This window comes from Microchirus variegatus (assembly GCF_963457635.1).
Source record: "Microchirus variegatus genome assembly, chromosome: 9".
Lineage (NCBI taxonomy): Eukaryota > Metazoa > Chordata > Actinopteri > Pleuronectiformes > Soleidae > Microchirus > Microchirus variegatus.
Genome location: NC_139810.1, coordinates 16644399 through 16659116, shown reverse-complemented (window position 1 = coordinate 16659116; position 14718 = coordinate 16644399). Strand labels below are relative to the sequence as shown.

The 14718-nt window shown below is 40.9% G+C and overlaps 1 protein-coding gene across 1 annotated transcript; it reads right to left on the bottom strand.

Annotated features, from left to right (window-relative positions):
* Positions 1-444: 444 nt before the first annotated feature.
* dalrd3 (DALR anticodon binding domain containing 3) lies at positions 445-7050 on the bottom strand (the record flags this gene model as incomplete). The annotated part of the gene is made up of 13 exons (XM_083895285.1): positions 445-564; positions 775-843; positions 947-1063; positions 1480-1538; positions 2017-2143; positions 2313-2395; positions 2481-2539; positions 2790-2854; positions 2953-3054; positions 3152-3210; positions 4665-4963; positions 5107-5414; positions 6814-7050. 13 exons carry the CDS (start codon positions 7048-7050, stop codon positions 445-447), a joined length of 1704 nt encoding a protein of 567 aa, XP_083751411.1.
* Positions 7051-14718: the final 7668 nt, after the last annotated feature.

The window sequence follows — 14718 nt, the reverse complement described above, 5'->3', positions numbered from 1 at the left end:
CCAATCGCTGCTCCGACTCTTTGTGCTAAACTACAATAAATTAATGCTCGCAGTAGTCTCACAGTTTACTGCACAGCCACGAGAGTGCGGTCATTCTTCTGCCCTAACTCTCCACAAGACGGCAACAAAGAAGATTTTCCAAAATATAAAACCATTTGTTTAAGAATAAAAGCCGTTTGAATTCTTACACGAAATCTGTCCAATTAGATCTACTGTTATATTACATGATTTATCATATTTCATGACTGACTAACGAGAGGGAAAGCGAGAATGTGTGGACTCATTTCATTTTCGAGTATTTACGCGATGAAGCTACAAGAGTGTGTGTGTGTGTGTGTGTGTGTGTGTGTGTGTGTGTGTGTGTGTGTGTGTGTACAAGTGTGTGTGGTGGTTGGGAAGGAAGGACCGACAGTGACCACAGCAGTGAAATATATCATATTGAGGCTACAGTTGCCTGATGGGGGGAAGGTTCAGGGTGTCCAGAGCGCTGTGGTAGAGCTCCCTCAAAGTTCTCAACAGATACAGACGACAAAACATCTGGTTGAAGAGATGAGGCAAAGGCTCCTTGAAAGAAGGAAAGACAGAACGAAAGGACAGGGTGAGGAGAACGTGAGGAAAAAAACACAGAAAGTGAATTAGTGATCCAAACAAACACATAAAAGATTCAGTGTTGCCAACCCAAAGGTGAACTGTGGTCAATAATCACATGATCCATCTTCATAAACAATTACTCTGACTCTCAACAATCCAATATAAAAACACACGTCTTCTTACCCCGAGTACGTGGACTCTGTTGTAGTACGAGCTGAAGTCTTTACTGAGCGACACAAGGAATTTACAGATCTGAGGAACAAACACAAACACGTTAATAAACGAGTCACGTAAACGTCCCAACAGCTGAATTTACAAGTCGCTTATCCGTTTATCCAAGCCCAGCTCCTCCTACCTGTTCAGTCTTCATATTGACTCTGGCCCCTCCCCCTTCTCCGTCTAAAGCTTGACCCGATTGGTCCAGCAGCTCGGAGAATGTGATGAGGTAATTGAAAAGGAGCAGCCACTCCCCCTGTCACAGCACAGAGACAAGAAGAGCAGATATAATATTACTGTTACTAACAATTATTTTCCAAATCAATAATCTGTTGATTATTTTCTTGATTGATTTGTTGTTTGGTCCATAAAATGCAAGAAAATCTTCCAAAACTTTAAATTGATGATGTTCTTAAAAGTCTTGTATTGTCCACAAACCGAAATTATTCAGTTTTAATACTTTATTTATTTCTTAAATGGAGCAAAAAAAAAACAACAGAAAATATTCACATTCAAGAGGCTGAAAAATCACTTATAATCATAATATGTAGTAATGAAAAAAAAAATCTATTATTAAAATAATTGAAGATTAACTTTGTAATCAATGAATAATTGATGAATCGTTGTCGCTCTATTTAACTGTATAACTGACTGAATCAAATGCAGTTGTACCTCCTCTGTGAGAGCAGAGAAGTCCAGCTGGGAGCCCTCTGGAATTTCTGGATACAAACCTGGAGATAAAGAGTCAAACATCCTGTCAATGTCAGTATATTGAGGGATAAATCATATTCAGTGTTGTTCCAAGCATCAAATATAAATAATATGCTTTTGTTAGATGATAAGACCGTGGATTAGTGTGTCTAATTCACTTAAATTAGAAATCTGTTTATCATTAACTTGAGTCTGTTTTAGCACCTTGCAGAGGACCATCTCAGAAGACACTTTGAACCTTAAAGCTACGCCAATGTGCCACATTAGGCATAATGTGAACCTGATAAAGTGGCTGAGGAGAGAACATTTCACATACATAGAGTGCATCTTACAAACACAATCAATGCTGATTATTTCATCTGCATCTTAAAATTTGTGTAGATTTAGTCATATTTGTTGTCTTTTTTTTTCAATTAGGCTTCGTTTTAAACTACCAGGCAGCAGCATTTGCTTATTGATCCGACATAAAAGAGAAATGAAGCAAAGCACAAATCTTACCCTTCTCCACTCCTCTCTCGTAGCCGTCAAACAGAGTGTGAAGTCTGGCACAGTTGTACATCACAAACACGCCTCCTCTCGGCCCTTTGGTTGACACGCTCCCTTCTCTCTGCACATCCAGAGTCACCTAGAGCAGACAGCTGTCAGTCAATATAGCTCAACTAATTACAACACAGAGATCTGTGTCATCAATGTCTCTGTGAACAGAGACACATTTGCCCAGTCAGTATTAATCAATCAATGCAAAAATATATAAAAAATAAAACACACACACACAATCTGCAGTGATAACTCACAGGACTACTGTGAACGGTAGACAGCAGCTCAAATCTGACAGTGGCTGAGGTCATGACTCTGATGATGTCATCCCATGTCTGACCTAGAGGATGACAAGGCTTCATAAGAAAGGAGCGGTGCACACACACACGCACACACAGACCACACTGGTTAATGTGCGCACACACCTTCTACTTGACCTCCATACTTCATCTCTGACGCCTCCTTCATCTGACCTCTTCTCAACCTGCACGAGCAACAATAGAGACCATAATTACACGCACAGTTGGGCTACAGAAAAGATGCTGATGACACACAGGTGAAGAAAAGTATCAACAAGGCCCACAAGTGTTTTTTAATTTAGAGTTTCAGTAAAATAAGTCTGGTGAAGAGATGAGGTGGAATAAGGAAGTCCAGCAAGACAACGGAATATAGGAAACACAAAGGCAAGTATAGAAATGGTGAACAGGCATGATGAGAGCGATGTTGTGTCTTACTGCAGATACTGTGCAGCAGTGATGTCAGAACCAAGAGTCTTCACAGGCCGACACACCAGATGTCTCTGCAGACACACAGAGCAGTGCAGGTAAATATAAAAACATGCTGCACTACATGACTGACTCTGTATTGTGTGTGTATTTGTGTACGTGTGGTGGTTACCTGTGCATGTGTTGCTCCACGAGCTCTCCACAGCATCGCTATCTGCTGCTGGCGAAACTCATCCTGACAGGAAGTCACATGTAACACTGTTGCCGTGACTACCTATGAACGAGACAATAGAAATATACAAGAAATTTGTTTTTTTTTGTCTGTTACTGAGAGAAAAAAAAAATATTGTCTGGGTGTGTGTGTGTCTCACTGTGCAGTGGGCCATGGCTAAATCCAGTTGTACCAAGTGTAAAACACTGTCCCTGCACACTGAAACAGATATAACAAACGATTGATTAGCAGGAAATATGAAGTCTTCTCTCTGACCAAAACGTGATCCTAAATTAAATATCAAAGGAATAAGTAAGATGATGTCCATGTCACGTCTTTCCTTTAAGTCTTTCTTTAATCATCTGTAGACAAGCAAACGTTTTATAGTTAACTGTTTCCATTAAAGGAGGTGCTGTTGAGGATTCAAACACTATTTTTACAACTTCAAGTTGTTCCAGTTACAGTGGCATTAAAGGCACTGTGCTTTCAGAAAATATCCAGACTGCTGCACTTTTTGCACTCTTTGTATACGTACTGCAGAAAGTTATACTTAAAGGTGCAAAATCTAATGCAACTGGCCATACACTCCTCCTAATGTCACAGAGGCTCAGGAATAATGTTCATATAAAAAACTGAACTCACCAACAACAACAGTACAGCCAGTACAGTACAGACCTCTGTATTTTGAATTTGAGTGTAGTAACCGTTTTTGGCCACATTCTTACATATGGGGCCTTTAATAATATACTATGACAAAGCTAAAAGGTTTATTACATTTAATGTTAATCAAAAATGAAAGTCAAGGTATTCTTTCAGATCCTTAGTTCAGTGCTTCCGTAAAGTCTCTATGCTGGCAGTTACAGCTTCAAGTATCCACTCGTGTTGTACACCTGCAATTAAATGGTGAACATAAAGCGTGTTAAAAGTAAAAGGGTCAGAATATTTTCTGAAGCTACAAGTGACAAACCATCAAACAGATATTTTGCTCCGCTCAAAACATTCTAGACAAAAGGAGACGATGTCACAAACATGCAGCCTTAATTAATGTTCATTTGATATACAATCATAAACAGAACAGTCAGTCTGTTGACGCTATTGTTTTATACAAGCTCAAAAAAATGCCAACCTTAGGCACAGACAAAAAAGGAGATAAGGGTTTCAAACAGAATCAAATTACACTATGTTAGGTGATGTTTTCAACATTTTTAATGAAAGAGTCACACAAAGACTTAAGCCTTTGTCAATGTGGAAACAAATACCGTATTTAAACCTGATTGAGTGATAAGTGAAAGAACACGGTACTAAGTACAAGTGCAAATAGCCACCATGATTAAAATGTGATATAAACCTACAAATCGCTGATGCGAGAAGCTGACGCATTCTGACAGAGACAATGATCACAGATGTAACAGTGACAAAAACTGAACACAAGCTGTCAGCTGGACACTTTGGCTATGCATGATAGACACAGGAGTAAGAAGCCAAGTAGGTCAGTTTCCACATGTGTTCAGATCAACACCAAGATCCACATTAATGCCAAAAATAAACAGGGCCAATCGCAGAATCACAAGGAAAAAAACACTTGACAATTGAGGCATAAACCGTGATAACAATCATCATTAGATTATCAATCAATAACATAGTTATCAAACACACTCGTACTGTGACCTTACCTGTGCAGGTACCAAGACTTGGGTCATATCCCAGCAGCCCCTCCTCTTGGAACACTCTTTTCAGGTTGACCCTGAGTGTCCCCTCATTCTCATCCACCTCTGACTTCCTTCCATTCTTCTTGCCTCTCTCCATTTCCCTCTCTCTGTATGGGCAGTTCTCCAGTGCCTCCTGGACCTTCTCCTCCTGCTCCTCGTTGGTCCAGCTGGCTGGAGCGATTGGCCAATCGATTCCTAAATCTTGAAGAAAGATGCTGATGTTGCTGTCTTCGGGAAGCATTGGGCAAAAGGACACTGAAAATCTGAAACAAGGGCAATGTCACTCTGATGGCTTCATTCTTATCTACATGTAAAACATTAAAGTTTTCAGAAGAGTGTAAAGAAAGGGAATTTAATGTCATGTATTGAGGGTTCTGGAATTGTTGGATTTATCCCACATACTCACCCTTGTCTTCTCAACAGTGCCCCCATGTGGTCAGCCACCAGAATAGTCCTCAACTGGCCAAGGGTCAGTGTATCAGGAGTAGGTATGTTGGGTTTAGGATGCAGCACTGGGCAGTTCACCACCACAGAGCCCTGCCTCTGACTCGAGGGCTTCAGATACTCTGTGGCTCCGCCGGACAGAACCGCTTTGAAGGCTGCAGCCCGGTCCACCCTCACCCTCAGCCCATCATCCATCACCTCACCAGCAGCCATAGGGAGAACCCCACTGCCACGAAGGGACCCGACCATGGACATCACTGCTGGAGGAACCTGAGTAAAAAGAGACCCAACTTACTGATGCACACATGAGAATAACATGAAGTGGGCGAAAAAGCTGGAGTTCAGGTAATAATATAAGCACAAATGTCGAGTGCTTGATTAGTCCCACTACAGGAAAATGTGCAGTGTTACAACAGCAGATATGGTTGTGGAAATGTGTATAACATAAACAGTGGGTAACCATAGTATGTATCATGGGCACATGAAACAGTGTTAAACTGGTGTGTTTTACACAGTTATGTGGATGAAAATGACATGTAGTGCATGTGGTCTATGGAGAAAAGTAGTGGTTATAACATCAGCAGGGAGGAATGGCCTGCGGTCATCACTACACAGATCAGAATTTAAAAACATTTCAATCATATCTTCATACAGTAAACATTAGTGTTTAAGTTTGTTTTTCAAGACATCCAAGTCTGAAAATGCAACTATATAGTGTCTGCGACAAAAAAACATATGTATTTTGTGTACTAGTACATTATTACAAAAGCTCATATTACAGTGTAGGACAACATAAACAGCATCACCCTGCATAAACACACACAAAACTCTTATTCTAACGAGAGTCTGACACAAATAAGAGACACCTGACCTCTGTGTGTGCGGTTTGTGTCTGACCCATATTATATCTGCCATTCATGGGTTAATAATGACCGCCACAGGCTGCTGTGGGGGCCATGGTCAATAATGATGGGACAGACAGTGGATTGCAGAGGTTTTGCTGCATCCCTGTAACATTTTACGTGTCTGAATTGAAGATATGTTAAAGTCCAGTCTGCTCATTTATCTGTTTAATTAAGTAGTTGAAGCATTGGAGCAGTGTGATTAAGCAGATTGTTCCAACTAATGAAAATGAGGGGGGAAACGCCCAACTATCAGAAATTGTGAATTAGAAAACAAGCACTAAACTTCTTAATTTTCCTTTTCTATCCATCTATTTTCAGTGATCGATGTCTGTCTTTTGCCTGACAATTCTTAGCTGGTATCATTGTTATTATTATTATTATTTGCACAGTTGCAGCTTTTTTTAATTTAATTGACTAACTTTACGAGAATAACTATGATCATATATATTATTACGTATAACATATAATAATTTCACATTCAAGCAAACACCATCCTTCAGCGGGGCTATAAACTATACTATACTGTTTAGTGAACTATTTTATTTAGCGGAGGAACAAAACGTTTACTTGAAACATACACAATTATTAGTGTAATGTGCCAACTAGCTGTATTTACCATGTGAAAATTATATACTGTTCAATGGCGACGCCCAGTGTAGACTTCTGCTTTTATTTTAGACCTTTCTTCGATACATTTATAGACACAGACGATTTAAAACTTAAAATGCTGTCAAACACAACAGGTATCAATCAAAACAGCTAACCTGTCCGTCCGCATACAGCGTGTTCAGCACCGTGGTCGGCGACAAGAAGTCTCTGTTTCGCAGGTTTTTGACGCTGCTCTCCTTAAACCACAGCTTCTCTGGTTCGGGGAAGATTCTGTCTCCGTTTGTTCGACTGGAATCGTGGACATTTTCACGTTTCCCCCGCAGTGCAGAGCTCAGCGCCCGGACAGTGGGGGTGATCCGCAGAGGCGAAGGCTCCTCGATGTTCTCCATCATCGCCACACCGACGCGAACAGGTGAGCTTGCTAACAGGCTACCAGCACATCCACACTCTGCTCATGTCCTCTGCATAAAGGCGGTCCCTCTTATCGGCGGCGATACAATCCACCGAGTTCTGCGCGATTTTCCAGCCGCACCGATGATCAATGATCGATATTGGCAGCAGCAGGAGATCTGTGTCTGCATCCGCTGTTTTTCCTCTGTGCGGAACCAGTGAACAGCATCCGTGTGTCTGTCGAGCCGATTTTTCGTGTTGGACCGGGATGATATCCCTCGAGTACCACAGCGCCACCCCCTGCATGACAGTGCAACTACAATCTGAACGGACCCACATTACACAATTTCACAATTATCACAAAAAAATGCAAGATTTTCAAGTAAATCTAAATTTCAAGTGAGTTAAGTATTGTACACATTTTATACACATTTTATACAAGAATGGAGATTATAAGTAAGTGCGTAAGTGGACTTGTCAAATACTTTTGACCTTTTGATCGTTGATATTTGTGGTAATCAGTTGATCATTTAATATTTAAAGAATAAACATTCATGGGCAGTTTTGGTTTTCCAAAATAGTTGGATGTGGATTATTTCTCCCTAAATGTGTCAATTTCAGAGAAAGAAATTGTGGTAGGCATTCATTTTCCACTTTTCATTCCAACTAGTGCAGACGATTTATGTTTGTTTGTTTTAGCAATAAACAACAAAACAAATGACTTACTTTTTTTTTTAATTAACATTTCTTTGTAAAATAAAACATTTGACAGAGTCACCTACTATTTCACAAACAACCTTTTAGGCAGTATGGAAATACAACAAACATTATATAAATGCATCAATAACCCATTTTATTTATTTATTTATTTAAAAAAGCGTCCATAACAAATAGAAACCATTACAATCCAAAAGGGTAAACAAAAGGAACAAAATTGGAGTTTACTATTTTTTGCTAAATGTACAACAACACCATGTTTGTATTATGAACAACACAGACGAAGTGACAAGCGAGTCGACTTCCGGCTCAGAAATGTGACGTCACGGACGCAAACATACAAGGGAGGTCTTTGTAGTAAGTTGAGACGCTTCGGCTGCAGCTTTTTCCAACAGAGAGAAGATGCACAACTGGCAGGAGAACGAAATCAAAGAACTTCTGACCATCCGGGGGTCGGAGTCGATCCGTAACCAGATCACGGGCACGGTCAAGGACTCGGTAGTTTACAGCAGGATCACCAAACAACTATCGGAGCGGGGGGTGTTCAGGTCACACATGCAGGTGATCAGCAAACTGAAGGCGCTGAGGAAGCAGTACCTCAAGTATCACCAGCAGAAGATCCGCTGCGGGAGCGACCGCGTCGACTGGCCGTTTTACGAGCAGTGCCACCGGGTGTTTGGGAACGCCCCCGCCGTGAACCCGGTGAAGCGCCAGCGGAGTCCCACTCCTCCACCTGCATCCTCTCCGCCGCCGTCGCCGTCGCCACCGCCTCCGACTCCTCCGCCGCCGACGTCCGCCCTTAGCGACGAGCACCAGGAGGTGGTGGTCGGCCTCTGGGACGAGGTCGACAAGCACCTGGGTCCCGTGGAGGCAGAGGACGACGAGGACCAGTACAGTCCACCAGAGCCGCTGCACACCATCAACACCTGTACGTATGTGTTTTCTGTTCTAGAGGAAATAGAAGTGGACAGAGGGCTTGACCTCATTTTATATCATAATGCATGTCCACAATACAGATTCATCCAGATGTTGTTCAATCATCTCTCGTGAATTACAACGTTGTTATGCGATGTATAACGATGTTATAGATGAATAGAAACAAGCACGTCATCTGTTTTCAGACATAAGCGCTGGGAAATGCGTGGAAAATAGGTTGCGGGCATAATCCGGAGTTTGCCGTTCACATCATAATCCTGCAGAACACAGCGGGAGATTGTCTGAGCCAGACGTGTTTACGTCAGCAGGAATTTCCGGAACAGTCATGCAGAGGAGGAGGAGGAGGAGAGGGAGGAGGTGGCGCCTGGCATGAATTCGCAGGATCCAGGATCCTCTCACTGTGAATTTTCCGGAGATTTCCCAGCTGGGTTCTCTTCTCACATGAGCTCACTTGGACATTTGCCTGGAAAAAGGAAAAACGTCTGGCAGGAGAAGTTCGGGAAAATGGACTTTTGTAGACACTTTAATTCAATTTAAGGACTGGCAACATTGTTGGCATTTAGATCACATATTCATATATAATACTTGGCCTTTTGTAAAGGAAACAGTGATAGAAGTTGAACTATTATACTACTATTAGAGCGTAAAACGAATAGAATAATAATTACATCTTATTTCTATACCACTTTTCATGAACTAAAAGTCGCTTTAAAAGCAAAGAAGGCAGCATTAATTAGTTTGTCATTCATCAAAGAGGTTAAGCAAGTGCAGCTCACACTAGGCTGTCATTATAAAGTCATTTAAAAGGAATCGGGACTTCAATAACAGACTGAATGGCATCATAACCAAATCATACAAAGCTCCAGGGACAGCTTTGAAGTGTCTACTCAGTCCTACTCAGTCACCCGGATTAAAAAAAAGTGTCCACACACACCTTTGTTACCCAAAAAACATTTCTTTATTACCATCCAGGTGTCATTTCTGTATTGGACCTGAAATATTACCTGTTTAGTAATAATTATAAAAAAGGAAAGCTGGTGTGCATTCACAGTTTTATTAATCCTGTCCAGGAGCCAGTGTTTGTTTGCAGACAACAGTTCAGCCTCTCAAGTTCTGGTCAAATGTTTAAAAACTGCATTGCTGCTGCTACAAAGTCAGGACGCGTTTGTTAAGTTACTCTTTCTATACATCCAATCTTCTTGAATTTGAATCTGTTTTTGTTATAATAAGGGTTAACGTTTCTACTAGATTTGTGTAGTACAGTGTTAATACGAGTATAGTAAGGATAACATTTTGTGGCAGTTTTTGAAGATCAGATTGTACTTGGTCTTGTCTTAAGTCGTTGTCAGAATTCAGGATTTTAAATCGAGATCGGTCAAGACCACAACTCACTAATTTGTAGTCAGTGTCTCCTCACTGACGGACTGCTTTGTGTCTTTTGTTTTTTCCAGCGTACAAGGTTCCGACGAAAAAAAGGAAAACGACAGTAATGGACCAAGTCTCCGCTTTAGTTTCGGCAACGGTGGCCCAGCTCAGCGAGATGGACGCAGCCATGCAGGCACAGGAGGATGCCCGGCTGCAGAGGCTAATGGACCACGAGAGGGAAATGCAGAACGATCTAATGAGTCAGCTCGCTGTCATGCACGAGCGGATCAGTCGAGAAAACCACGAGAGACAACGGGAACTTGTCGACAGGATTCTCTCTAGATTCCCTTCGCCTTCGGGCCGCTGACGGACGCTTTCTTTGCGCGAGCGGTGATGCTGTGTGACAGGGTTTTTCCATGTGCAGGGACCATTTCTGACTCTGCTCTCCACCAACTGACTAGTGCCTGACAACCCCCCCTCCCCCCTTTTTACTATTTCCACTGCATTGAAAATCAATTCACTGACATCATCTGGCCTTTAAACTCGACTCTACTCGTCTGCAGCTGAAAGGGATTCAGGTTAAAACCGTCGGCTCTGCATCAAAATGAAAAATGAATCCTTGAAGTTGGATGGAAGTAGCAGTTAAACACCAAGGGGCAACTTCACTGGTGGCAAATACAACTCCCGTGAAAGTCGATGGAAAAATGAGCAGTAAACATTATGCATGATGTTGAGGATGTTCCAATCAGAGGAAATTGACTGCGAGTATTGTCCGATGTGAACGTTCACTTTCAAAAACCAGGGTTTGTTTTGTAGTCTGCAGCTAAAACCAGACCATGTTCACACTAAAGCCCTCGCGTGTTATCTGTACAGTTTAACAAACCGACACAAATGAACAACAACCAAACGATGACTTGAAAAGGAACGCAGGCACTGATGTAGCATCAGTCCACTTCTGCGACAGTTTGTTCAATACTTATTGTAATACAATGCAAAGACAACTGTTGCTAGTACACCTATCAATCTTCCTGTGAATTACACGAAATGTTCAATCATTTTCCACAACCGTTTTTTAATTTAACCTTTGTGTGTTCATTTGAGTATTTTTGTAGTTGTAGTCTAGATGACAGCACTGGCAGACATAGCATTGGTCAGGTGTTTTCATGTAGTGCAACATGTCAAGACGTTAAATCAACTGAGAAGGAAACCCCTTTTATAGGATTTCTGCAGCGTGTGTGTACGTTCTCAGTCAGTTCAGTTTACACACACACACACACACACACAATACATTTACAAGTACAATCAAAGTCATGTGACAGCGGGAGTACAACGATGAGGTTACTTTTGTTACTTTTTGTCCTAGTTTTCACAAAATTAACTGTGAAATTAACTCTCACTGGAGTGTTGACTATAATCATTTGTTCACGTGGAGGAAAATGATTTATTAGGAAACACTCACCGGCCACTTCTGTGGGTATTTTATCTACCTGATAACATATCAGACGTGGTCTCTTCTGCTGCTGAAGCCCCTCTGCTTTAAGGTTTGTTTCCAGTCTGCCAAACTAAGAAAATGGAAGGACATTTTACCTAATATGTTATATTGATGTAAGTCAGTGTTTCCCAACCCTGGTCCTCAGGGAACAACACACCTGATTCAAACGAACAGCTCGTCATCATCAAGCTCTGCAGAAGCCTGATAACGAGCTGTTCATTTGAATCAGGTGTGTTGTTGAAGCAGGGCAACATCTAAAAGATGGAGGGGAGTGTTCCCTCAGGACCTGGGTTGGGAAACACTGGTGTAAGTTTTTTGTTTTGTTTTTTTTATTCATGATATTGAATCATTTCCCAGTCCGAATTGGCAGCACTCAGTGTTGATGATTTACTGTTTTCTGGTCGTCACTGAATAATTTTCGCGTTTTCTGCCCATTCTGTGTAATGAAAATCGTGTTGTCCTGTTAAAGCTGTAGTGCGGAACTTTTAAATGGGGACATATTATGCAAAATCTTTTTTAATCATTTAAGTCTTCATATTTGGGACTCTGGAGTCCCTATCAGTTGGCAAAGTGTGAAAAAAGGTGACTCACTTTGAAAACCAGAAATCTGCGAAAAGTAGAGTTCTACACAAACTTCCAGCCTCAGAGGATTTATCTGTCCAGTGGATACATGTTATATATGACGGCAATGTGCCTGCTAGAGCCTGCAAATGATCACTTTTCCAAATGCTAACTCCTGTTAGCTCCTAGTAGCCTCTTTGGCTGATGTCATTTCCTTCCCCATTAAGTTTGTTTTACTCTTTTTTTAAGGTGGACCTAAAGAGATACTACTAAACAGAGAGTTCTGAACAGGGCTGTTTTGACAGGGTGATTGAACTGCTGTGGTGCTTCATCCTTATGGTATTTTGACCAAATCATGTCACAGACATGTTCATTAGGACACCAGGGAACTAGGTTAACTTGGAGAAATAGGGTATAATATGTCCCCTTTAAATCACCCTTGAATTTGTTTGTCTGAAAATCCCAATCCCAAACAGCAATTTCTGAAATACACCAACAACCGTGTCATATTCGAAGTACCTTAAATCAACTTTTTTTCCCATTCTGATGCTCCGTTTCCTCACCACTACGTCATCTTAGCCATGTCTACATGCTCTACGTGCCTCGACTTGTCAGATAAGACAAGCAGCTGAACAAGTGTACCTAATAAAGTGGTCGGTGAGTGTAAAGCTAGAGATTTAACCCACGATTTCAACATGAAAGGGCTGCGAAAAATGTAGAAAAAGAACACACAAACCAATAGCGTTTCGAAATTGAGATTTATTAAAAACTGCTATTTTGCACCTGTCAGGTGTCACGGCACAGATGTAGAGGTGCAACACAAGAGTAGGAAAATGATGACCAGGAAGCTCTTGAATGGCTGTAGTTGGTGTCATTCTTGGCTGACACGGAATTCCCGGTTGCGTTTACTGACGTCGGCAATCCGGGAGAAAACGTGTCATTGAGGAAAAAACACCCCCCCAAAAAAAATCAATCGCACTTCTTTCCAAACTGTCATTTATGCATTAAACTGCCTACATGTTACTTTCAATTTTTATTTTAGGAGAAAGAAAAACCGATACCCTTCCACCTCCCAGGAGCTGAATGAGAACATTTAAACCTAAATACACTTTGTCCGCGTGGTTCAGTTCAACATATTGCACATACTTTTATACTGTTCTTTACTATGACCAGTGTTTTTACTTTTGAAATAATATGTTACTGTGTTTTTTTTTAAGGAACAATAAAGTTCTCAGCTGGTATAACATTCATTTACTTTCAGACTGCAAGTTTTCTTGTCGGTGACTCCCGTTGCCTCGGGAGGTCTCTGTGCGTTGTGGGATGGAAACGGACCTCATAACCAGCTGGAGTCCAGAATCACAGCTGCATTATGGGTTCCGTTACAATCCCACCCACCAAAAAACAAGGGTCAGGTCTGCACTGCTCTGGTGACAGGTTACAAACTAGGAAAAAGATGTAAAAAAAAGAATAATAATAAACATCACTGTGATGAACTCTGCCTTTATATAACATGTTATACAGCAGCAAACAGGCCTTCAACATTTTTATTATATTGGTTTTGTGTTCTCGCTGTAAATCATTGTTAATCTGAGGAGCTCTGTTTCCAGTGTAGAACAGAAAGTGTACTTTAAAAAGGATGTGGCTGTTGTAACACACACACCCACACACACACATAAACAGTGGTTCCCATGACAGAGGACACTGCATTGACTTCCATTCATTTCCTGGAGATTTACGCTAAACTAAACCATACTTATTTCTGACCCAATCCTAATCCTGACATCAGCCTAACTTTAAAACACGTCTTCACCTTAAAATGTAGTAAAAAAGTGTTTGTGTCTCCATAATGTGACTGTATGAACAGATTTAGGTCCCCACAACATCAGGAATACACACATTGACATCAACAGTAACGCTTGACATTTGTCTGTAATGAAACCAAAAGCTCTCAGATGTGGTTTCACACTCATGTGACTAGAGTGGGAAAATGTACATTAAAGTCACATGACAACATGTTCACTGAGTGTTAAGTGTTATTGTTACTGGGATGAGTTAGTTCACCTGCTGAGTGAACTATCAACTGTTAACTGAGGCACTTTTCTCAATACTGAAGGCAAATAATGTTTCCTTTTCATTTCTCATATAAATTTGATTTACTTCAATGTTTCTTAATCCCATTATCTCCCAGCAGCAGAAACTGTGTTGTTCTGCGCTCTAACATAAAACAAGACCGACCATGGAGTAACTTCCACTCCAAAAGTGTTACCAAAGCACATCATTTTTTTCTCTCTCTAATTTCTGTGATTAAAGTCAGAATTGTGACTTTTTCTCTGAATTTTGACTTTTTGTCTCTCTCTCAATTTTGAGATTAAAAACAGAATTGTGACTTTTTTTCACTAATTATGAGACTACTCAGAATTTTGACTTTTTTTCTATTAATTATGAGATTAAAGTCAGAATTACGTCTTTTTCTCTGAATTCTGACTTTTTTTCTCTCTCAATTTTGAGATCAAAAGCAGAATTGTGAGTTTTTTCTCTGAATTCTGAGACTAGTCAGAATTTTGACTTTTCCCCTCAGAATTCTGAGATTAAAGTCAAA